Source organism: Macaca thibetana, chromosome 8 (assembly GCF_024542745.1).
Source record: "Macaca thibetana thibetana isolate TM-01 chromosome 8, ASM2454274v1, whole genome shotgun sequence".
In the NCBI taxonomy this organism is placed as follows: Eukaryota; Metazoa; Chordata; class Mammalia; order Primates; family Cercopithecidae; genus Macaca; species Macaca thibetana.
Genome location: NC_065585.1, coordinates 124196165 through 124221981, shown reverse-complemented (window position 1 = coordinate 124221981; position 25817 = coordinate 124196165). Strand labels below are relative to the sequence as shown.

The window sequence follows — 25817 nt, the reverse complement described above, 5'->3', positions numbered from 1 at the left end:
TGAAGTAAGAATCACATTTGTTTCTGCTATGTTTGGCTAGTTGTCCTGACACCATGCCCTGAATAACCTCTTCTTTGGGTTTGAAATGCCATCTTTAATAAGGTCTTATGAAGAATTAAATACCCACAGGTATTTACCCTCTCACATCCCAGTTTTTCAGAGACCTCAGCACACTAAATGCCCTGACTGTGAAGTAAACTCCCTACTCAGCCTCCTGCTCCAGTGTCAGCTGTCCTGGGCAGCTTCTCTTTGTGTCCCATTGTCCCCTGTCTGCATCTCTGCCACAGCACCTGGCTCTGTATTTGCAGCTTCTGCTACTCGTGAAAGTAGGCACCGCATCTTGAATTCATCTTCCGATCCCTCGCATCTGGGTAGCGTGTCTAGCACATGCAAAAGGCTCTCAAAACATCCTCTCCAGGTCACAAGTTTTCTGCCACCCATCCCTTCCTACCTACAAGAGCAAGGGACATCCAAATAGTAAAAGTCCATGGGGTGAGCTGACACGAACTGACTCAAGGCAAACTGCCCCAGGATTTTTGTGTTCTTTTAAAACATACACTGGAATCACGTTTCATTTCACCCACTCCATTTTGGAGGCTAAGCTACTCATTTGACTCTTCTCAACGACACTTCCCCTCCTGTTTCTTTTCCTATTGTTAATTGCTTAAAATTCTCAGGACACTAAGGAAATAGCTGTTCATATATGCCCAAGGGAATCCTGCTATTTCAGGCCCCAGGAGTCCTACAGGGAGGACTTGTCCTTTCACTGAGCAGATAATTCCTTAGTGTAAGCGACACCTCGGCAAGCCTAACGTGTCCAAGGACTCAGACAATCAAAGCTCAGGACCCTGAACCCAGTAAGACATAGGCAGCTTCTTCGCCAAAGGGACTTGCTACAACCTAGTCCTAGAAATGGGCATTCTAGCTGCTGACAGTAATGATTTCACTTAATGCCTAATGCAAACCACATTCAGGTTCCACAACTGCATTCAGAACGCTGCAGGTTCAGTTATCCTGGAGACGTAATGTTTAATCAACCAGTGGCACTGTGCCATTCCAAAGGGAAGGCCTACAGAGAAAGAGAGCAAAAACATGAAAAGAAGGTCGAAAGAAGCCAAAACTATAAAAACACTCACTTCAGGACTGGAGCCAGAGGAACATTGCAAACAATTACGTGATCATGCACAAAGGAGTATTCCACAAACTGGGAAAAGATCAATCAATGAGCCCACCCTACTGTGGATTACATCATGGCTAAAGGCAGGTTCCAGCTAATAAAAAAAGTTTACAAACTAAGGAATATGAAAAACTAAGGGAATTGAGAACTGCTATACCTTGGAAAGACAAGACCAGGGGAGTTGTGATGACCACCTTAAAAAATACTTGAAAGCTTACGATGTTTAAAAAGAAACAGACTTGTTCAATCCTCCAGAGGCTAGAACTAGACCTATCAGGCAGTAGAGACATGGAAGCTGACTTCAGATACAAACAATAAAGAACTTTCCATCCAGAGATGGTCAACAAAGCAGCAGCTTGACTAGCAATGTGGGCAGCTTCCTGGTGCACACACGCATTGCCTAGAGAACCCTATGTCAGAGACAGAGTCTGAATTAAGGGAAGATTAGACCAGATGACCTCAAAGGTCTCTTCCAAGACTATTTGATTCTGATCTTCAAAAAACTTAGCTATAAGTGGGTTACCCTTTAAATTAAAATAGAGTATGCTCACGAACCAGAATTTTGAAAGATATCAACCACACCCTTATACTGAACATTATGCCTTTTAATAATGTAAATTTACGAAGATTAAAAATCAAGGCTGGGTATGGTGGCTCGCGCCTGTAATCCCAGCATTTTGAGAAGCCGAGGTGGGCGGATCACTTGAGACCAGAAGTTCAAGACTAGCCTGGCCAAAATGGCAAAACCCCATCTCTACTAAAAATGCAAAAATTAGCCGGGCATGGTAATGGGCACCTGTAATCCCAACTACTTGGGAAGCTGAGGCAGGAGAATCGCCTGAACCTGGGAAGCGGAGGTTGAAGTGAGCAGAGTTTGTGCCACTGCACTCCAGCCTGGGTGAGAGTAAGACTCTGTCTCAAAAAAGAAATAAAAAATCAGCTTGATCTTTCAAGATTTATAATTAGACAGTAGGATTTTCTATGTTTAAAACAAGCTGGTGAAATAACTTAGCTGGTTATCCTCAGCCAATATGTGCATCTGAGCCATCACAGCTTCTAAGATCCAGCACCGCACAATCAAGGGCTTAAAGGCACACATGTAAAAACTTCATCAGCATGCCTGAAAAATGAAACCCCACTTACTTTCATTGAGTAGCTACAAAAATGTGGGCTTGAAACCTTCTTGGTATAATTCTACATTTAAGTCTAAGATGATGCAGGTTAGAATAAAAGACTGATTTGGATCCAATGCATTGCAGCCACCACTAGAACAGGACAGCAGGTGAAGGTAGCCTAGAGCCGATCAAGAATACCTTCCAGGACTCGCCCACTGTTAACGTGGGCTCTGCCACTGCCACCTCCTCTCTGGTCCTCCAGCCTCAAGGTTGCTCACTTGCCTGTGAGTCTTCATTCCTGCTATCCCCAAACCCGAGCCCATCCGCAAGTCAGAATGAACATAACAGGCATTTGGTCATTTTTGTAGATCCTGGCGAAAACCCAGCCCTTCCTGCTTTTCACTTCTGAAGGTCAATATGCTCGTAAGGCAGTTTTCTAATTGCTCTAGGGAAAGGCAAATACAAACGATAAACTTTATGTGGGGAAAATAGAGCTGAAGAAGAGAAAGGAGGCTTTGTACTCGGCAGGGGAAATGAAAGAGATGACGGGAAGTGATACCACTGTTCTAACACACACCGTGCGGAGGAAGATAAACACGTGCAAACAAACCAACCTGAAATTCTGCATGAACTGCCAGAACTTGTCCACCCTTTTTGCTAGAGGCACGATAACATTGATAAGCGTGTTGGCCATGTTGAGCTTTTCTTTTTTGACTTTGATGATGGGGCCAAATGGTCGAAACAAGACGAGCCGTTTGAATTCGTGTTTGTGGTCCCCTTTGAAGGTGAGCTCATACAATGTCCCTTTGTCCCTTTCCGTTCGGTAGATCCCTGTTAAGAGAAAAACAAGGAAAGACCGTTCTAAAAATTAACCTTGGCTGCTGAGTGTTTTTTAACCGAGATCTAGCACAGAATGCCCTTAAAAAGTGTTTAAGATGAAATCTCTCCAACAATTATTCGAAAATTCAAAATGCTCCCAATTAAAAAATACCAAAAGAAGTCAAAATACCATGAATTTAAAAATCACAGTTATGAAGATTGCATAAAACCATGGGAAAAAGCTTGAAATGCTGGATACAAACTGTATTCGTAGGATACGGAGGCATTTGTAAAAGGATTTTTAGGAAATAGGCCAAAATAAGACTGACTATGATACAGAGCTGGATGATTTGTTTTTTCTTTTCTTCTAGTATCCAAATTTTCTGCAATACGATTTCAAGAATATTAAAATAATTATATTTAATTTTAAAAATGAGCATTTAAATTATCTCTTAGAAATTAAGCCTTTTCAGCCTGGGCACAGTGGCTCATGCCTATAATCCCAGTACTTTGAGAGGCTGAGGTGGGCATGTCACCTGAGGTCAGGAGTCTGAGAACAGCCTGGTCAATATGGGGAAACCTCATCTCTACTAAAAATATAAAAGTTAGTAGAGTGTCATGTTGCATGCCTGTAATCCTGGCTACTCAGGAGGCTGAGGCAGAAGAACTGCTTGAACTCAGGAGGCAGAGGTTGGAGTGAGCCAAGATTGTAGTACTTCACTCCAGCATGGGCAATAGAGCGAGACTCTGTCTCAAAAAAAAAAAAAAAAGGAAAGAAATTATGTCCATTTCAGACGAACTGACCATAGTGAACTCTTTGGGACACCTGGGCTCAGGGCTGGTCACATGGGTTGTGGGGCCCTCTGGAAGCTTCTAGAAGCATTAAAATAGACAACACATAAAATATTCAATACAGTGATATGAATACATCATATTTAGTTTCACATCTTCCTTCCTATCTCTCAGCAGCATGGCTCAGGGAATCAGAGCACATACTATCAAGCCAAACTGCCTGGGTTCAAATCCTGGCCCCAGAGGTTTGCTTTGAAAAATTACTTCATGCTCCTGTACCTCATTTTCCCCACAGGTTACTGTGAGGAGTTCATGTTTTCAAATGTGAAAGAGGTTAGAACAGTACACGGCATGCAATAAACCCTCAATAAATGTTAGCTATCCTCACGACTCCCCTTTCTCTGAGAAGGTAGAGAAGCAGGAGAGAAGCCTGTGGACCTTTCAAACTTTGTCCCATCCCATGTCATTGTTGCTGAAATTCCACAGAGTGTCGCTTGTCAGGTGGAAGATATGAACCAGCATCTCAACTCCCCTCTCAGAACAAGCCTCTCTAGGGTCTAGGTGATAGAGTTTCCCAATCTAAGGATCAAATGATTTCCCCGATGCTTAAAGACCCATTTCCTTCCAATATCTCTGGTATTAAGAGTATTTTCTCTACAGTCAGGAAACACACACACATACACACACACACACACACGCACACATAACAAAGGTAAAATTCAACAAATCAGAAAAGCTTTTGGGTTATACAGTAGTCCCCTTTTTCTAGTTTCACTTTCTGCCATTTCAGTTACCTGAAGTACAATGTATTTTGAGAGTGAGAGAGAATCAGGGAGACACACACACACACAGAGAGAAAGAGACCATGTTTACATACCTTTTATTACCATATATTGTTATAATTATTCTCTTTTGTCATTGGTTATTGTTGTTAATCTCTTTCCAGGGGCGTAATTTATAAATTAAACATTATCCTAGGTATGTACGTATGGGGGAAAAACATACTATAGCTAGGGTTCAGGACTCTCTGTGCTTCTGGGCATCCGCTGGGGGTCTTGGACTGTATCCCCCAGGATGAGGGGGAACGTAGGTACCATGGATTCTATTCATGTCTCCTTAATCTCCACAGTAAACTGAGAATGCACCTACCAGTCACTGGCTACAGAAATAAATCTCCAGGGAGAAACCTGACAAGTGACACTGTGTGGAGTTTCACTTCCAGTGACACAGCAATGGAATACAGTTTGAAAGGTACATAAATAGATTTCTCTCCTGCCTAGAGTCAGTTACAGCTTCTCAAGGTCTCTCACAAACCACTCCTTTTTTCTTCCTCACTCTACCTCTTCTTTTCTTTTGTGGAACTACATGTCTTCCTTGCAAATGTTGCCAAGTTCTCTTCTCTGTTCTTTGCCTTCTAGGAGCTTTTCATCCTACAGCACTGGTTTTACAGCCCCTTTGATTGTGTTCAAAGACTGGATTTCTTTGAGGTGCCACAGAGAGGAGTGTGGTCCTGTGAGTTTCCAAGATAGTCTTGCGTCTCCCTGCTGTCCTCACAGCCCCACCTGAAAACCCAAACGCACAGTTCCTCAGCAGTGAACACAGCTATTTAAAGGCCCAGACACAGAGGAATTACAAGGACTAAGTTCCCTTTGGAAGCCTTCACCAATGCGTTGAGTAAAAGGGTATCCTGCTTGACTGCCCTCAAAGTCTGGGAAGCTGAGAGTTTTGCTGAGCTCATGATGGAAAGGATTTCAAAGACCCAGAGGGGAAAGCCATGGAAGAAAAGAAGGTTCATTTCTTAGGAAGTTCAAAGGACTTATTTGAAAATGTTAAGTGTTTCCCTTTAAAGTCTGTTCATTCTTTCAGTAATGTAGTACTCACTGAGGCAACAGGCTCTTTTCCCATCTCTGATGTTGTCTGGGATCACAAGGTGAACCAGCTCCCAGGGCCCAAATGAGGTGGGGCTGAGTCTGAAAGCAGCCACTTTTACCATAGAGGGCGTATCCGCACAGCAGTCACGTTCATCATGGAGGGCGTATCCGCACAGCACCCACATTCACCATGGAGGGCGTATCCGCACAGCACCCACATTCACCATGGAGGGCGTATCCGCACAGCACCCACATTCACCATGGAGGGCGTATCCGCACAGCACCCACATTCACCATGGAGGGCGTATCCGCACAGCACCCACATTCACCATGGAGGGCGTATCCGCACAGCACCCACATTCACCATGGAGGGCGTATCCGCACAGCACCCACATTCACCATGGAGGGCGTATCCACACAGCACTCACATTCACCATGGAGGGCGTGTCGGCACAGCACCCACATTCACCATGGAGGGCGTATCCGCACAGCACCCACATTCACCATGGGGGGCGTATCCACACAACAGTCACATTCACCATGGGGGGGCGTATCCACACAACAGTCACATTCACCATGTAGGGCGTATCCACACAACAGTCACATTCACCGTGTAGGGCGTATCCACAAAGCAGTCACATTCACCATGGAGGGCGTATCCGCACAGCAGCCACATTCACCATGGAGGGCGTATCCGCACAGCAGCCACATTCACCATGGAGGGCGTATCCACAAAGCAGTCACATTCACCATGGAGGGCGTATCGGCACAGCACCCACATTCACCATGGAGGGCGTATCGGCACAGCACCCACATTCACCATGGAGGGCGTATCCGCACAGCACCCACATTCACCATGGAGGGCGTATCCGCACAGCACCCACATTCACCATGGAGGGCGTATCCGCACAGCACCCACATTCACCATGGAGGGCGTATCCGCACAGCACCCACATTCACCATGGAGGGCGTATCCGCACAGCACCCACATTCACCATGTAGGGCGTATCCACAAAGCAGTCACATTCACCATGGAGGGCGTATCCGCACAGCAGCCACATTCACCACGGAGGGCGTATCTACACAGCAGCCACATTCACCACGGACGACGTATCTGCACAGCAGCCACATTTGTCACAGGCGGCGTATCTGCACAGCATCCACATTCACCACAGAGGGCCTATCTGCACAGGAGCCATATTCACCACAGAGGCCATATGTGCACAGCTGAAACAGGCCTCCTGGTGTGGGTGGCTGTGTCTCGTCAAGTTTCTGTTATTCATGTCAGCAGCGTAACTTCTCCACACAGTCATAAACACAGAAAATGCAGCTGACGGTTTAGCATACAAATAAAAATGTATGCAGGCTGAGGAATGATTTTTTTTTTTCCCAGTAAAGTCATTTTCTCAGAGGCAAGCTAAGAATCATTAACTTTTAAAAACCTAAATCCACAGAGTTGAAAATACAGATAGCAATACACCTAAACCTGTCTCAAGAGATGGACATCTATTTATGAAGAACCTAGAGAATGCAGTAATTCTTATTTATAACAACTCCTACGAACAGAGAATGCCAGCTGCCTTGGTGGTGCCTGCATCATCAGCCCAGGGTGACAGAGATCACCAGCCATGGTCACTGGTTCCAGGTATGGCACACTGCCCATCAGGAAGGTCACAGCACCCAGGCTCACCCCACACACCATAATTTATGCCGCTTTCTATCTTCCGCATACCATGCCTTGCAGCAGTCATTACATCCATTTTTTAGCTGGGTTCTCTATACTCTGGTAATTATTTTAATTATCTCTTATCAATCTGATTTGGGATCCCTTAATTTCATCTATTTTTTTTTTCAACTTTTCTTTTAGGTTCCGAAGGAACATGTGTAGGTTACACAAGTAAACTGCATGTTGCAGGGGTTTAGTGTACAGATAATTTTGTTACCCAGGTAAACAGCATAGTACCCAATAGGTGGTTTTCCAATCCTTGCCCTCCTCCCACTCTCCACCCTGAAGTAGGCCCCAGTGTCTACTGTTCCCTTCATAGTGCCCATGTGTACTCAACGTTTACCTCCCACTTATAAGTGAGAACATGCGTTATTTGGTTTCCAGTTTCTGCATTCACTTAGGATAATGGCCTCCAGCTGCATTCCTGTTACTCCAAAGGACATGATTTCATTCTTTTTTTATGGCTGTGTAGTATTCCATAGTATATACGTATCACATTTGCTTTATCCAGTCCGCAGCTGATGGGCATCTAGGTTGATTCTATGGCTTCGCTATTGTGAATAGTACAATTTCATCTATTTTAAATATATTATTTAAAACTCTTTTGCAACCTAAGTCCACCAAAAACCATACCCAGTCATCCACCCACCATGCCCACAGGCACACATTCCCATCCCTGCACAGAGGGAGCAGCATTCAGTTGGTCTTCTTTAAACACGAAGGACAACACCTGAAAAATTCCTTTTGCCTCCTGGAACTCTTTATTGGTGGAAACACAAAGGAACGGAGAGAACTCGGCGCGGAGGTGGGGTGGAGAAGGCTAAGTATTCCAAGGCAGGAATGGTTTTTCAGTCAGTAAGCTGACACATGCAAATGGCAAGCACAAAGCAAAGTAGCCCCACAAACATCTTCCTTGTCATCTTGTGTAGAACAGCATCATTTCATGCACTATGCAAATTAAAGACCAAAATCAGGACTCTGGAGCGAGCCTAGATCTTTGTTTAAACACCCTACCTGGCACCTCCGTGTCCTTCCTCCCTTCCATAAATGCTAAGCTTTCTTTGAGTTTGGTGTAATTACTCCTTGTGCAAGCATCCTGATGCCAGTCTTTTCCTACTCAACGGGCCAGGATCTAAGACCCCCAACTAGGTGGGGACGTCTCCAGGTATGCAAGACAGAGATCTGTAGTCTATTCATGCAAATGTCTATTCCTTCAGCAGGCCAGGAGCTAACCAGGTGCAGACACCTCTCTGTACCCTGTCTTCAACTGAGGACCTTCACAAGGGACAAGAAAGGCACCACTCCTGACTCTCACATTCCCCGCCCCCACTGACATGCATGTACACGGGTTGTGACAGATGTCACACTAGAGCCTATGCAGAATTTCTCTTCAAACTTCCTGCCTGCAAAACATTACATTCATTCTCAAGAGTCCCCTTCACCCACATTCATTCTCAGTCTCCACATTCATCCCTGCCTTCCCTACCTTCCTATATGGAGCCTCGGTCTCCCAGCTGGATAACGACAAGCATCTGCCAACCCATATCCTGGCCTCTGGGGCCCAGTTGGTCTCACACATATATCCTTTGGCCCTTATGTGTCCACAGCACCACTCAAGCCCCAATCTCCCGAGCTCAAAGTTCTCGCCAGCGTCCCATACCACAGAATAAAGTACCAACACCACAGCCCGGCCTTCAAGACGCTCCATACTCAGGCCACCGCCTACTGTACCAGTTGTACATCTTGTTCCTGCCTTTTGTAAAATCTGGGCACCAATCAAGCTGGTTTATATTGAGCACATGAAACTACTGATTCCAGGGGTCCCCAAGCCCCAGAACAGTACCAGTCCGTGGCCTGTTCGGGACCGTGCTGCACAGAAGGGGAGCAGCGGGTAAGTAGGCACGCCTGCCTGAGCTCTGCCTTCGGTCAGAATTACATTCTCACCACCCCACGGTGAACCGCACATGCAAAGGATGTAGGGTGTGTGCTCCTTATGAGAACTGAAATAATGCCTGATGATCTGAGGTGGAACAATGTCGTCCCAAAACCACTATTTCCCCTTGTTGTAGAACTGTCTTGCACAAAACTGGTCCCTGGTGCCCAAAAGGTTAGGGACCGCTGGCAACTTTCTCCAGTTGGAAAAACTTGAATCCTGTGCACTATTGGTGGGAAGCAACATGGTGTGGCCACTGTGGAACGCAGTTTGGCACTCCCTCAAAAAGTTAAACATAGAAATACCATATGATTCAGTAATTCCATATATACCTAGGTCTATATCCCAAAGAATTAAAAACAGGGGTCCTAAAAGATACTTAGGCACTCATGATCAGAGCACCATTATTCACAAAAGCCGAAAGATAAAAACAACTCACACCCCCATCAACAGATAAATGGATAAATAAAATGTGGTCCATCCATACAATGGAGTACCAGCTGCCTTAAAAAGGATGTACATTTGCATACATGCTACAACATGGATGAATCTTGCAGAAATTATGCTAAATGAAATAAGCCAGGCACAAAAGGACAGATACTGTAAGATCCCGCTGATAGGAGGTGCTTAGAGTAGTAAAGTTCAGACACAGTGCAGAATAGAGGTTGCCAGGGGCTGGGGAAGCAGGGACTGGGGAGTTAGGGTTTAACGGGTACAGAGTTTCTGCCTGAGAAGATGAAAGTACTCTGAAGATGGATGGTGGTGATGGATGCGCAACAATGTGAATGTACTTAATGCCACTGAACTGTCCACTAAAAAATGGTTTAAATGATGAATGTTAAATGTATTGACCACCATAACTGCTGTCCTCTGAAAAAGTCTACCAGTTTCTCACAGACACAGCCCCTGCACAAGTCTATGCGTCCACCTTCTCCTTTTAAATCTGATCCTTCTGCTCTGGGTAGATTCCCAGGACATTCTCAATGCAAAGCCATCTCTCTTCTTTAGGCACTTCTGTCTTAGAGCTTTAAACTCTCTTCCTAAACTATTGTTTTGGCACCTGACCACATGAAAACATCTTGGGCATCCGCCTGTCTAGGCTTACCATTTCACAGATGAGCAAAATGAGACCCAGAGAAGATGTGATTCGCTTGTGTTAGCCTAACTGGTTAATGAAAGCCTGGAATAAACCTCCACTGAAGGATTTACTCCCTGGAGTCACTTTTCATATGCAAAAAAAGATAACTCAGCACATAGAAAAGAATCCAGATCATGAAAAGAACATCCAGGAAGTCAGAACAAGGTAAAGTCTGTAGCAAAACTCACTGTACCCACAGACAACCCTCACAGCTACCCTTACAGAGTTCCTTTAACCTTACCATAGAATTCTGACAGTTGGTAAGTAACAGCCATCTGAAGTTCCAATCTCCAGTACGCTGAAAAGGGTAAATTTTGAAAGGAGGGATTTTTAATGGAAAAAATATATATATTCAACAAGAAAACAAAGACTATTTGGGAAAAGAAACCCTGTAACAGGCAGAAGTGCTGAGAATGGTAAATAGTGTCAAGCAACATCCTGACCGAAGGGAGAGGGCGAAATACTACTTTCTTTTAATTATCAATATCTGAAATCACTTAATCTACTTCATCTTAGCCAAAAGTTTGAGAAGCGATGATGATTTAATAGAAAGAAAAAACACTTCACCCATGTAAATTGCCTTTGAAGACATCCCTGTAATAGCTCAGATCTGTTTACACTGTTGTACCGTAAACACATATTCTGCTTACTCTATTCAAAAAAGGAACAGGGAAATGCTTAAGATTTTACTCTGAAATAGTATTTTTTTAAAAATATTTTGTTGCCTCACTTACCTAGAAAATTCTGCTCAGATGGTGTATGGCATTCCCAGACCACATGAGATAAATGAGACACTATTACAGTGCCATCACCTGCCAGCTCTGTTTTTACAGGTGAAGTAGTAAACTTGTGACATTTGTGGAAGAGATGTCCTAAGACTGCTATAAATCCTCATATGCTCAGATGCTAGAAAGCAAATCACTCACCCCATGAAATACAATAAAAATTACCTACTTGGAGGCTGTCTTCATCTGTGGGGCAATAGAAACGTCCCTACTTTCCCCTGCATCACAGTTCACCTATGTTCAGTGGCTCTGGACTTGTCCTCACTGGTTTTATTTCTATTTCAACTGCCACTGAAAGTTTCTTTCACTTGATAAGAAATAGATACAGTGACTGGTGGACTGGCTGAAAAAATTCATACATCACCTTTTCTTGTTCCTCTATACTGCATTTTTGCGTATTTGTTCATGTCACAGATGCAGGCAGACAAATCCACTATCTGGTTCCTAATCCATCAGAAATGTCTAAGAACTCACTCACTTAGAGTGCCTTCTTATTTCATCATTGGTACTAGCAGTTGACTTTTTTTTTTTTTTTTTTTTTTTTTTTTTTTTTGAGACAGAGTCTCACTCCACTCCTGGAGCGAGGCACCACTCCTGACTCAGACTGGAGTGCAGTGGCGCAATCTCGGCTCACTGCAAGCTCCGACTCCCAGGTTCACGCCATTCTCCTGCCTCAGCCTCCTGAGCAGCTGGGACTACAGGTGCCCAACACCATGCCCAGCTAATTTTTTGTATTTTTTTTAGTAGAGATGGGGTTTCACCGTGTTTGCCAGGGTGATCTCGACCTCCTGACCTCGTGACCTACCCGCCTCGCCCTCCCAAAGTGCTGGGATTACAGGCATGAGCCACCTCGCGTGGCTGGTACTAGCAGTTGACTTTCTTTTCAGAGTCCTTCTTCCCTTGCAGAGAACTGCAATGTATTTCTCACCTCATGAAGGCCACCAGGCATTCGATAATGAGTAGAAAATGAAGGCAGGTTAGGATTCCAGCACTGAAGTGGGTTGGGCTCCTCGACAGGTGGCCTGCCAGCCTCACGGAGTTCAAATGCAAATGACATGGTTAGTTTTATTTTTATTAATTTTTTCTTATGGCTAATATTAAGGATGGATTGTATTCTATATTAGAGATATAAACATGGTCCAAGCAGGGTGGCTCTTGCCTGCAATCCCAGAACTTTGGGAGGCCGAGGCAGGTGGATCACTTGAGCCCAGGAGTTCGAGACCAGCCTGGGCAACATGGTGAAATCCCGACTCCACAAAAAATACTAAAACTTAGCCAGGTGTGGTGGTATGCCCCTGTAGTCCCAGATACTCAGGAGGCTGAGTTAGGAGGATCACTTAAACCCAGGAGTTGGAGGCTGCAGTGAGCTGCCATCATGCTGCTGCACTCCAGCCTCAGCAACAGAGTGAAACCCTGTCTCATAAAATAAAAATAAAAGAGATGAGCATGATAAAATCACTGTGCTTTCAGGATTCACATTCTAGAGAGAAAGACAGGTAAACAAAACAGGCATCAAGATGGTAAGTGCTTAACAGAGTCTGCCCATGGTGTAAGGGAAAAAAAGGAGGGCGTCTCGACCTGCTGGAGGGTCTGGACAGTCTGATAGCAGATGTTTTTACCAGAACTGAAGACTGAGCATGTGTTGGCCAAGACAACAACATCAGAGAGGGCCTTCTAAGGAAAGATAATCGTGGAAGCAAAGATAACAAAAACCAGCTTGTTATGTTTGGCCACCTTGAGGCAGTTCGGCAAGGCTGGAGTGCAACAGGCAGACAAGAATGGAAGGTGGGAGAACGCTGGAAAGGCCGAAGCGCAGTGGGATGAGGGGTCACATCACGTGGATCCCCTATGTCTCCTTCACAGGTGCAACCTGTCCTAGAGCAAAGAGGAGCCGAGTCAGTGTTTTAGCACTGGAGAGATGAGATCTTTTAGGACTTTCACCTTAGAGCAGTGTGGGGCACGGGTGGATGATGACAGTGAACGAGATCAGAGAACAACAAGGAAAGAACCACGATGGTTTAGCAGGAAATGACAAGAGCCTGAACTAAGATGGTGGCAGTGGAGGTGGAAAAGAGCTTGAGAATGTCACTAGAAAATGTCATGGCAGGTGAGGGAGAGGGACAAAAGGAGGCTGACTTGAGTTACAGGTGAGACAGGGATTATGAGCTAAGCTTTGGATGTGCCGATTTGAAGAGGTATATGAGTAGGATTGAAGCTTGGCAGGTAAGCCTTTTGTAGACATACAGATTTAGACATCCCTGCCATGTAAGTTGTAGCTGCGGATGTGGGTCAGGTCAGCCAGGAAGAGTCTGTAGATTAAGAAGAAGCAGCTCAGGATGCAGGCCCAGGATATGCCAAACCTTCAGGTGCACAGTGCATGGACCTGCAAGGGTCACTGAAAAGTCCCAATGACAGAAGTACTCAGAGGCGCAGAAGACAGCAACATCAGAGACCAGTCTGGGAAACACAGCAAGAACTTGTGTCTAGAAAAAAGTGTAACAATTAGCAGGGCATGGTATTGTGCACCTGTAGTTCCAGCTACTTAGGCGGCACAGACACGAGGATCCCTTGAGCCCAGGAGATTGAGGCTGCAGTAAGCTATCTGTGCACCATGGCACTGCAGCCTGGGTAACAGAGCAATACCTTGCCTCAAAAAAAAAAAAAAAAAAAAAAAAAAAAAAAAAAAAAGAAAAAAGAAAAACAAAAAAAAAAAAAAAAAGAAATAGCCCACTGGATGGGGCAAGGAGGAGACCATCCACAGGTAGTCTTATCAATAACGGTTTCAGGGGTGTAAGACAGCCTGGGATAGATTTGAAAAATGATAAAGGATGAAGGGCAGCAGTGAGTTGAGTGTTTTTCCTTAGTTTCCTTGAAAATGTCAAGTTTATTCCCACCTCAGAACCTCTGCCTGTTTTTTCTCCTCTGCCTGGGACACTTCCCCAGGTCTGGCATGGCTAGATCCTTCCTACCATGTAGGTCTCTGCCCTGAAGCCACCCCCTCAAGGAAGCTTTACCTAGTCTCAGTCTCTGAAGGCCCCCACCATCCCACAGACACTCTGTGTTACCCCGTTCTGGATTTTTCATTGCACATTACCTGAATGTGTTTATTGCTTACCTATGCCTTACTGTTCCTGCCATGGGAAGGTACGCTCTGTGAAACCAGAACTTGGTGTCTGCAACCCTAATGAATATTTGCTGCACAGAAGAAGAAAGGGAGGGAGGGAAGAAGAAAGGGAAGGTGCTTGGCTAAAAAGGAAATAAATGCAATAGGGTAGAAATCAGAGGAGTTACCGAGTTGACAGAGTGTTTTTAAAAAATATTGGAAAGAGCAACATACTTCCTTCATATACTGATAAGAAAGAACAAATAGAAATGGATAATACGGATGCAGGGATGGAGTGAGAAGGTGAGAGGCAGATGAGATCTACAACCCGGCAAAGTACTTGGTATCAGACAAGGATGGGTTACCTAGTTCTCCAAATGGGGATGAAGCAGAAGGCTAGGGATACAAATAGAGAAAACTTGGGGCAAGGAGAACCACAGGAGCTCATGGCACTAAGTTGGTGAAACAGAATGAGGGAATTAAAAGGAGAATAATGGGTTTATGTGGAGTGCTGGAGGCTGCGATGGGACAGTGGAGCATGGAGACGAGTAAGGATATGGGAAACAATGCAGAGGTGCGTGCAGCGGCGCAAGAGAGCGTGAATTTGCACTGACATCAGCACGCGCATTCAGTGACTTCTCTCCAGCAGCATGAGCAACACAGGAAACAAGACGGCGACTCACTGAGCTGTGACTGGCATCTGCATGACAGGTGTGAGGGCAAGGAAGGCAGGCACTGGGAAGCAAGTGGCGGAAGTGTTACAGGTAGCCAGGTATGAGCGGGGCAGGAGAGGGCTCTTCCCTAGAAATATAAGGGGATGTTTCGACAATTATCTCATTGCCTCTCTAAAAACGAAAATTTGGCAGCGCCACAGAAAGGCCACTTTCTGATGTTCCACACCTGTTAACAGCAAAATGCTAACTGAATGCAGGCCTTAAGGAGAAGCAAAGTCCTGGGAACGTGTGTTAGACAAAAATGCGCTGGACGCGGTGGCTCACGCCTGTAATCCCAACACTTTCGGAGGCCGAGGCGGACGGATCACCTGAGGTCACGAGTACCAGACTAGCCTGGCCAACATGGCGAAACCCTGTTTCTATTAAAAATACAAAAACTAGCTGGGCGTGGTGCTGGGCGCCTATAATCCCAGTTACTTGGGAGGCTGAGGCACGAGAGTCGCTTGAACCTTGGAGGCAGAGGTTGCAGTGAGCCAAGATTGCCCCACTGCACTCCAGCCTGAACAAGAGAGCGAGACTCTGTCTCAAAACAAAACAAAACAAAAGGAGAGACAGAGGAGAGAGAGGGAAAGAAAAAAAAAAGGTGACATATGATCTCGGGGCACACTCCACCAGAAAAGGGAAGAAAGCCTCCAACGGGCATGCGTATAACTCACTAAAGACTGCATGCTCAATGCCAAAGGGAGAACACTGCGCATGCGGAAAGCCTACCCTAAAGGGAGAATCATGGGGAAGAGGCGAGCCTATAAAGTCCCAGGATCAAGTTTAAAGATCTCCCTGCCTCCTTTTTTTTTTTTTTTTTTTTTTTTTTTTTTTTTTTTTTTCATTCCTGTCTTCTTTTGCTCTCTTTTGTCTCTTGGACCCTCAGGTACCCACTTGGGTCTCTTTCAAGTGAATTTTCCTTTTGTTCCTGTTCTAAAGCCTTTTAAAATAAACTTCCATTCCTGTTCTAAAACTGTCCTCAGTCTCTTTTTCTGCTTTACGTCCCTCAGTCGAATTCTTTTGTCTGAGGCGACAAGGACTGAAGTTGCTGTGGACCTGTAGGGGTTTGCCACGGGTAATTCGGGGTAACTGGGATCTCTTCCACTGGTAACAGAGGGGTTACATTATGGGGTCCAGGTTGAGAGAGGAGCAGAGAAGCTTAAGGAAAGGTACAGTATAAGGACAGGAAAGAGTGAAAGCTTAGATGCACTGAGAGTAAACAACAACAAGGCTAAAGTGAGAAAACTCAACAGAAGAGATGGGGAAGAAACAGATTCTGAGGATGTTTAAGTCTAACCCGCTCCAGGTGATCAACAGCCCCAGAATGAGGCTGTCCTGGAAATTGGGCCTCTGCACTTTTCTCCCTCAGTGCTGTCTCTGGAGTTGGCTGGACTCAGACAACAGGCTGCTCGAAAACACTCCACAGATTTCTTTGTCACCTTCACTTCCTATTGTTGAATAACTGTTGGTTTCGAATGAAGAAATGGCAGATCCATCTCTTCCCATCATCTTACTTTAAGATATCAACGGTTAGAAATTACACTTGCAGGATGCCTACTTGGACTCAATGGAGTTGAAGAGGTCAGTCGGCAAGGGTAGAGGTGAAGATAGTAGGGAGCTTTACAAAAATTCCAGAACAAACAACATGCAAGGAGGGGAAGTCACAGCTGCCATTGTTAGGGCAAGTTTCCAAACAGCTGTAGGACTTCCTTTGCAAACACAGTGGAATGTATATCCAGGATGTCGTGGGAAAGCAGAAAACTTAAGATATACACAGAAGCAATGAGCAGGAACTAAAAGGTCAAAGATCAAGGAATGTGTGACCAAGCTATTGTCTTTGGCCAACCATTGACCTCACCCATGTACAACTCACCACCAAAGTAGAGGATGTACAGCCTAACCAAAATTTCCATAACCCTGACTCACGTCCGTTTTTCAAACCCTGTTCACAAATACTATCTTGATTTTGAAGTATCTTTCAAAGAGGTAAGCCATTTACTCATTTTGAAAAAAGTAAGTAACCTATTCAAGGTTGTAAGTGATATGCTCCCAGACCAAAGGGCATACGAGTAAAAATCTGAAAGCAATGTCAAAGTAAAGCTCTTTCAAGGTGAATCAACTCGGCCATCAAAAGGATGTTTTAACTCTTCTTTCTTTTCTGTTCTTCCTTTCCTTTTGAGACTGACTTGAGAATAGAAAAACATAAAGATGTGTCAAAAAGCTTATCAACTTTCCAAAGCATATCAGAAAACTCTTAAAACTCATCTTTTAAGAGTAAGATAATATAATATTAATTCATTGATATCAATTTCTTTATATTTAAAATATGGAATAATACTTCTTCATAGGGTTATTTTGAAGATTAAAAAATACGTAAAACATTTATGCCTGGTATATAGGAAGTACTCAATGATGTTGGCAATAACAATAATAATTATTCTTACTATTATTATCATTCATTCCACTTTGTTGCATTAATCATTTAATGTATTATCTCAAACAGGTCAGGACTCCAGAGCAAGTACGTCACTTGCTCTACTGGCATTAAATATGCTTGAAAGCAGAAGGCAATTGCTAGCTTTTTCAAGTCTCCACTGTGGACCCAGAGATGTGAAGATTTTTGATATTCTAGTAAAAAGCCTCAGGATATACAAATTAGCATATGTAATATTTGGGTCAAGGTAATGTTTTAGCAAGATTACTCTAGGATTTTTTTGATATTGCTTGAAAAACCCATTTCTAATGCATAATATCAACTGAAAATTTCAAATGATTAACCCGAAAGCCCTTTGTCACTTACCGCGACCTTTCATCTCCCCTCCCAATCATCTGTTCCAGTTGTAAAACCCTGCCTTATATAACACCTACATCACTATCCACAGTCACTAACATGATTATCACAGGGTCCTTCCCAGACAAACAGAGTCTCCTGGCTCTTCCAGACAGGCTTCTGTGGTTGACCAACACCCATGGTACAGACTGCCAGCCTAACCCTGGCTTCACCACTGACTTTCTACCACCTTAAATAAGGTATTTAATGACTCAGGGTTCCTACTTCCTCGTCTTAAAAATGGGATCACAGTGTCTGTTCAAAGGCTCAACATCAACTGCTTTGTTCTTCAAGAAAAGCCATAAGTAGTGTCTCTTAAAAGCACTGGTTTTGTTGGAATGACTCACCTAATTAGTGGTGGAAATTCATTTTAGCTTTACAAATAGGCTATAAAGTTTAATCCACTGGATATCTGGGGAAAATATATACGTATATCTGTGGAACTTCTAAATGACAGAGAAACCACAGTAAGCTGAAGATCAAGAAAAGAATTATAAGCCTAGAAAACAGGTCACAATATTCTACTACAATAGAATGAATTGACCTGTATTCATCTATGCCAGTAGAAACTGGTAAGCTTGAGAAAATACAGGTTCTTGAGACTTCAGACGTGAGGTCTGAAGACTAGCTTTTGGAAACCATTCATTTATCTCAAACTGGTACAATGTAACTCTTTAGTAAATCTTAGTAAAAAAGAACTAGCCTTCACAATAAATAATAACAATGGTTCCAATCGATGGAGCTTCTGATGAGAGATAAAATGTGACCAGTGCCCACTAAACGGTGCTATAACAAAGCCTGGACTTGTTGTCTCTGTGGGTTCCATGGAAGTCTTCAAAAGGCAAAGAAACCAACACTCCCACCAACCTAGGAAAACAACTGATGTGAAAAGCACATTTGTAGACCAAATTCTTCCCCTACCCTTTGAGTATCTACTTTCCAATATAAAGAAAGTTTGAAACTATAACCAAAACTTTGGCAGTATTTTTAAAATTTACTTATTTATTTATATTTGAACTTGTATAGAGCAGGCAGTATTTTAAGTGGAATCTGAATAACATATCATTTCTTGCAATCATTGTAGGGTCTTAAGGGCAGTGACTAAAGCCCAGATGATAATGAACGGAGAGATATGCTTCTGTTGACCCATCAATCCAATAACTTATTCGCTCAAAGATCCATCAATAAGCACCTTACAGCTGGGCATGGTGGCTCACGCCTGTAATCCCAACACTTTGAGAGGCCTGAGGCAGGCAGATCACCTGAGGTTGGGAGTTCAAGACCAGCCTAATCAACATAGCAAAACCCCATGTCTACTATAAGTACAAAATTAGCCAGGTGTGGTGGCATGCGACTGTAATTCCAGATACTGGGGAGGCTGAGGCAGGAGAATTGCTTGAACCTGGGAAGTGGAGGTTGCAGTGAGCCTAGATCACACCACTGCCCTCCAGCATGGGCAACAAGAGCAAAACTCTGTCTAAAAAAAAAAAAAAGGAAAAAAAAAGCACCTTCCATTTTTGGTAACAGAGTAGAGTATACAAAGATGAATAAACACATAGATCTTGCCTTGGAAGGTTCTCAAATTTGCAGCAGAGAAACAGAAATGAACAGCTATAACACCATATTCAGGGCCGGTGGGGGGCACTGCGAGAAACCCCTAACTCTGCTGGGGAGATTTTCAGAAGGGCACTCAGACAGGGGAGTCTCAGTGAAGTTAAGGAGGAGGACCTGTAGAGCAGGGACACTTAACAGGGGTTGGATGAGGAAGATTCTCCAGGCCACTTGGCCAGAGTGCACAAGAGTATGGAGGAAGAATGTGGCACAATCAGAAAACTGCAGAAGCCCAGCAAGTCTGGGAGAGAGACCAGGTAGGGAATGCAGTAAGACCTGAAGCTGAAGGGCCGAGAAGACAGCCTGTGAGTCACACAAGGAGGCCTAACCATTTGCAACCACAGGGGTTTTGGGGTTTGTTTGGATCTTGGTTTGGTGGTTTGCTTTTATGTTCGGCAATCCCTACAGCTAAAACACAACCTATAACAATCTGAATCTTAAGCTGTACAAAAATATGTTCCAACCACCATAAAGTTTTGAAGAAAAGTCCCCAGAGATCAACTTTCCATCAGAAGCATGAATCTTGTGCCATGCTTTACTCCACATCCTTGGAAACACAGACACATCCTCCACTGATCACCAAGGAAAGATGATGCACAACAAGAAAGTAAAAAGTGTTTTCCTTTGAGGTGAAGAACACATGAGCAAACAACTTAAATATTGAAGATGAGGTTTGTCAACCCAACAGGAACATCCTTTTTAATAGAATAATCTGCTCAGAATGCCAAGCTATGTTTTGGTCACGCTAAACTCCTGTGTTGTGGCAAGTCATAGAGTGACAGCTCAGATGACAAAGCCAAGCAATGTCCTTACAGAGGCAGCCTGGCAGGGGAGAAAGAGAGACCTGAATTTCCATTCCATTTGACCATTAACTTACCCTAAGATTCGGCAAAGTCAATTCTCAAAGCCTCCGTTGCCACAATAACACGGACACTAAACGAAACACGACTTGCCGTGTCCACAAGAAGCAATGAAACAGAAGAAAGACAACTGTAATCTTTGGATTTTGATAGCCACTGCCCCTACAAAATTCCTACAGTAACTTTATTAATATACCCTATGACTGAGGGTGTACCTGTCTAAAGAATAAAAACAATTCCATAAGATGCCAGCTGAACATGGACATTTTTCAGGTGATAGGTTAAGGCATTTTTTAAAACTTAGCCTACAAGAATAGATAACACTTAGCCTCTTTGAGTGTATTCCCCCAATTGTTTTTTTTGAGATGGAGTTTCACTCTTGTTGCCTAAGTTGGAGTGCAATGGTGCGATCTCGGCTCACTGCAATCTCAGCCTTCTGGGTTCAAGCGATTCTCCTGCCTCGGTGTCCCGAGTAGCCGGGATTACAGGTGCCTGCCACCAGGCCCGGCAAATTTCTTGTGTTTTTAGTAGAGATGGGGTTTCACCATGTTGGCTAAGCTGGTCTCGAACTCTTCATCTCAGGTGATCCACCCACCTCTGCCTCCAAAAATGCTGGGGTTACAGGTGTGAGCCACCACGTCCAGCCTCCCCCAATTTTTTTCCAAATGAGTCATGACCCCCAAATTCTTTGGCAATGTCCCCTCCTCTTGAATCACAGGGGCTTATAACTGCATGACCTAAGAGAAGAGAGTAAGGTCACATAGCTTCCACCTTGTTTGCTGGAATATTTTGTTTTGGAACCCAGACTGCTATGTGAGAAGTGCAACTATCCTAAGGGTGCCACATGGTGAAAAAGCCATTCCACATGGACAGGCTACACATGGGCACTCTTGCCAGCAGTCCCGGTGCTCATGTCATGGCAGTCCAGATGCCAGATGTGTGAGTGAGCAAGCCTTCAGACGATTCTAGACATTAGCTGTTGACTCAATCCCCTCAAGACTTTCCCATGAGGCTTTCCCATGAGGTCCCAGGCATGCTGGGGCAGGGACAAGCCATCCCCATGTGTCCTTTCTGAATTCCTAACCCAGTTGCAGAATCTGTCAGCATATGAAAATGGTAATATTAAGCCACTAAAATTCCAGGATAATTTGTAATACAGCAATAACTGGAACACGTGTAGTTGATCATTATTGGCAGGCGGAAGTTTTGCTATATGTTCTCTGACAAATTCACAGCATGTAAATATGCTACGCTGCCCATTAAGAGCAGATGCCAACATTATCAGTTACTGTGTTTTCAGTGTTACCGACATCCTCTTATGCCACTCCTGGCACGTGCCAGAACATAAGGCCACTCAGTCTCCACATGGAGCTGGACAGTGGGGGTTCCCTGCGTAGGATGAAGATTTTCTTCAGAAAAAAGTTCTGGGTCCGCTAAACACATGGACAAATGGGTGGCTGAGATCCCAAAATCCCACACAACGGATCATGGCTACAATGAATTCAACCTAGAAAACTTTTCCAACGGATGATATCACACTCTTACTTTGGCCATAGAATCAAGCAAATAAACAAAGACCCCTGGTTAAGTACCCACTGATACTTATTTTTAATTTAATCTTTTGGCACACATTCTAATATAAAAATGTGCCTTGGTTATGTAATTGGTTAATTTGGGAGACATAAACTCTAACATATTAGTAATTATCTTAAAACTAAATGGTCTTCATATCCCTATTAAAAGGAAGTGCAGGCTCTAGAGCTGGGTGTGAGCCCCAGCTGTGTAATTCCGGGCAAGGTCCTTAACCTTTCTTTGCCTGTCTTCACTTCTAAAGTAAGCATGATCATAACACAATAGCTACCTCAAAGGGTGGTTGTGAGGACTGAAATACATATGTAGCACTTAGAACAATACACAAAACATTTCAAGCACTTGATGGATTTCAGCTTGAATACTATTTTGGAGTGTGGGGAAGAAAGACTTCAGTTCCTCCCATACACCTCCAAACTGCAAAAAAGCCATGCGCCAGTTAGAGACAGTCAAATACATTTCATGATGTTTGATGAAGAGTAACACAGTTCCTGGGACCCCACCTCCTCAACAGGCACAGGCTTGAGAACTATTAGATGTCAGCTGATTCTAGCTCTAGTTCTGGTGGTTCCTGTTCAACAGTGGTGTGCAACTGTGGTGGGATCATTTGGGGAGCTTTAAAAATACTGATGTCTGGGCTGGGCGTGGTGGTTCACATCTGTAATCTCAGCACTTTGGGAGGCTGAGGCGAGAAGATCATGAGGTCAGGAGATCGAAACCATCCTAGCTGACAGGATGAAACCCCATCTCTACTAGAAATATAAAAAATTAGCCGGGCATGGTGGCAGGCGCCTGTAGTCCCAGCTACTCAGCAGGCTGAGGCAGGAGAATGGCGTGAACCTGGGAGGCAGAGCTTGCGATTGCACCACTGCACTCCAGCCTGGGTGACAGAGTGAGACTCCGTCTCACAAAAAAAAAGTACTGATATCTGGGTCCGACTTCCAGCAGAGATTCTGATTTAATTATTCTGTGGTGTGGCCTGGACTCCCCAAGAGACTAACGTGCAGCCCAGGTTGCAAAGTATCGCTTGAGGGAGTATGATTTCAATGCTTCCATAATCCAGTGATTCCTGCATGGAGGTAACATCATTCACAGGCAGTCATGGGACACTGTTACTTGGCTAATAACATATTGCTCCTCTTCAAAGCAATTCTAGGAGTTAAGTGATGATAAAAATAATGCCCCCCTTTCTCTGCTGCTGAATTACTCCATTGCTATAAACTACTTCAGTAAGAAATCATTAATGCTGCCAAAGCCTAATGTGACAAAGCTATTTACCCCTTGAAGGGCAATATTCAAATGAAATGAAGCAAACAACACTGAAATCAAGGACTTTCCAGAACTCTACATTCACTACCTTCCTTAAAGGGATCTTGTCACGTCATTTTAGGTTGCTAATGTTTGGATGGCAGGAAAAACACCATCCAACATGCAGAAGAAATACTGAGAAGCAGGATGAAATCTTCAATGTCTGGAGAGTGACTTATTTGATGGTCCTATAGACACAGAATGCAAAGTCAAAATCTCAAAGGTTAAACGGTCTTATTAATGACTGCTATTATGATATATGGGTTGTTATTATGTGATGAAGCAGATTTGAAAGAGATACGAGAAAACACAATTCAGAGCAGGGAACCATCTATATAACTTGTGGAAAAGTTGTCTTCTGTCTTCTGGGTCCAGGACACTGTCTGTTCTCTTATAGAAAACCGGAATCATTACAGCTGTCACCAGCACAGACTAAAACATCTCAAGGGCCACAGCTATAAAGAAACACACTCCATTGTCTTCGTATGAGTGTCTGTGCTCTGGATAGACCATGGGGAAATTCCTTAAGGACTCCACACATGGTGAGAACCAAGGTTCTCAAAGTGCCATTGGGAGACCAGTAGTCCAGGCTGGCCTTTGGTTTTATCAGTGTTAATAATTTGACACAGCTGGGCTTATTCTTTTCATTATTATTATCAAACCCGGATACTATTTAATTGTCCTCATTAATTCTGTCTTATTCTCCTTCATATGCTGATTATGTTTTAACTACAGTATTGGAGGCTTAGGGGGAATTGTGATGCCACATGAAAGTTATAATAAGTGCTGTTCTCACCAGGCAAATACCCAGAATTAAGGGATGTTCATGCAGATACACAGAAAGCCCACACTGTTAGGATTCCTCATTAAGTACCTTCAGAAGCTGTGTAATTTAACAAGAGCCTGAAGGAAAGGCCGTATTTCTTGACTTAGGAAAAAAAAAAAAAAGATTCCTCTCTGTAGATCACACTAATGCCTGTCTTCAGGAAAGAACTTTTCCCTGTATACTGGGATTCCATTAACAACCCAGGTGTGATATAAATAATGCGATGACAGATACCTCTTTGTAGAGTACAGAACCCTAAAATAACAGTTCTCAACATGGTAAACTTGTTTTCTTTTGTTTGAATTATAAATAACTACAATAATGCATATTTCAGTTGCTGCCTTCATTCTTAAATTCTGAATAGGAAACAAGTCATGTATTTTATTATTTTGCTTTTATGTGAAGTTCAGGGGTACATGTGCAGGTTTTGTTATATAGGTAAACTTCTGCCCTGGGAGTTTGTTGTACAGATTATGCCATCACCCGAGTATTAAGCCTAGTACCTATTATTTTTCCTAGTCCTCTCCTTCCTCCCATCCTCCATCCTCAGGTAGGCCCCAATGTGTGTTGTTTCCCTCTATGTGTCCATGTGTTCTCATCATTTAGCTACCACTTATTGGTGAGAACATGCAGTATTTGGTCTTCTGCTCTTGCGTTAGTTTGCTAAGGATGGTGGTCTCCAGCTCCATCCAGCTTCCTGCAAAGGACATGATCTCATACTTTTTTATGGCTGCATACTATGCCATGGTATGTATATACCACATTTTCTTTATCCAGTCTACTGTTGATGGGCATTTAGGTTGATTCCATGTTGCCGTTGTTGTGAGTAGTGCTGCAATGAACATATGGGTGCATGTGTCCTTACAATAGAATAATTTTGATTCCTTTGAGTATTTTAAACAAACCTAGCAAAGAGCATAGTTGTTGACTCATTGCTGGGAATTTCTAGTTCCCTGAGGTTCAGTGATCTGGAGTGTCCAGCGCTGAAGAAGTAAAACGTGTATTTACAGACAAGGGCTCATTTCTCTTGTTTCCTATCCCTACCAGGCTCACCCCAGCAGTGAGTTGCCTTTGAGATTAGGAGTCACACCAACAACACTAGGAGGAAAAAGGAGGAATATTTCTTCCTTCCAAACAGTTGCTCTAAAGTTTCCACCTGGCATCAACACCAGGCAAGATCGACTCATTCCCTTCTTGTGCCCTGCTGTTCTGGGTCTCGTACAAGAGTGAGGGATCCTAGGTCTTGTGTACTTCGCAAGTTCCACTTGCATTAGGTCATCTGCCTGTCCAAGTGCCTAAATGTTGTCTATTGCTGGAAATATCAAAAGGAAAGTCTTTATCCAAGTTTTAAAGGCTGCAATTATTCAGGCACTAGCTTTATAATGACCAGTTCTCACGTGCAGCTAACAAAACCAACCTTCATCTTTCCAATCGCATCTTACTCCTCTCCAACTTTATTTGCCACTGTGCCAGTCTTGTTTCCTGAATGCCTTGTGCCCATTGTCCTCTGTGCCTTGGGTGTCTGTCCTTATAGTCTGCCCCATACTACTGGTTGGCACTTTGCTAGTCATGCTCCTGTTTTAATCTTCATGTGCCTACAATGTCTCACTTTCCCAG

At 43.8% G+C, this 25817-nt stretch overlaps 1 protein-coding gene across 15 annotated transcripts in view; it reads right to left on the bottom strand.

Annotated features, from left to right (window-relative positions):
- CSGALNACT1 (chondroitin sulfate N-acetylgalactosaminyltransferase 1) overlaps positions 1-25817 on the bottom strand; it is a 360764-nt gene that overhangs the window by 48673 nt on the left and 286274 nt on the right. For all 15 annotated transcript variants that reach the window (XM_050801850.1, XM_050801848.1, XM_050801852.1 and 12 more), the window contains one exon: positions 2907-3123. In XM_050801850.1, coding sequence (XP_050657807.1) covers positions 2907-3123 — 217 coding nt within the window. The remainder of the gene's footprint in view (positions 1-2906; positions 3124-25817) is intronic.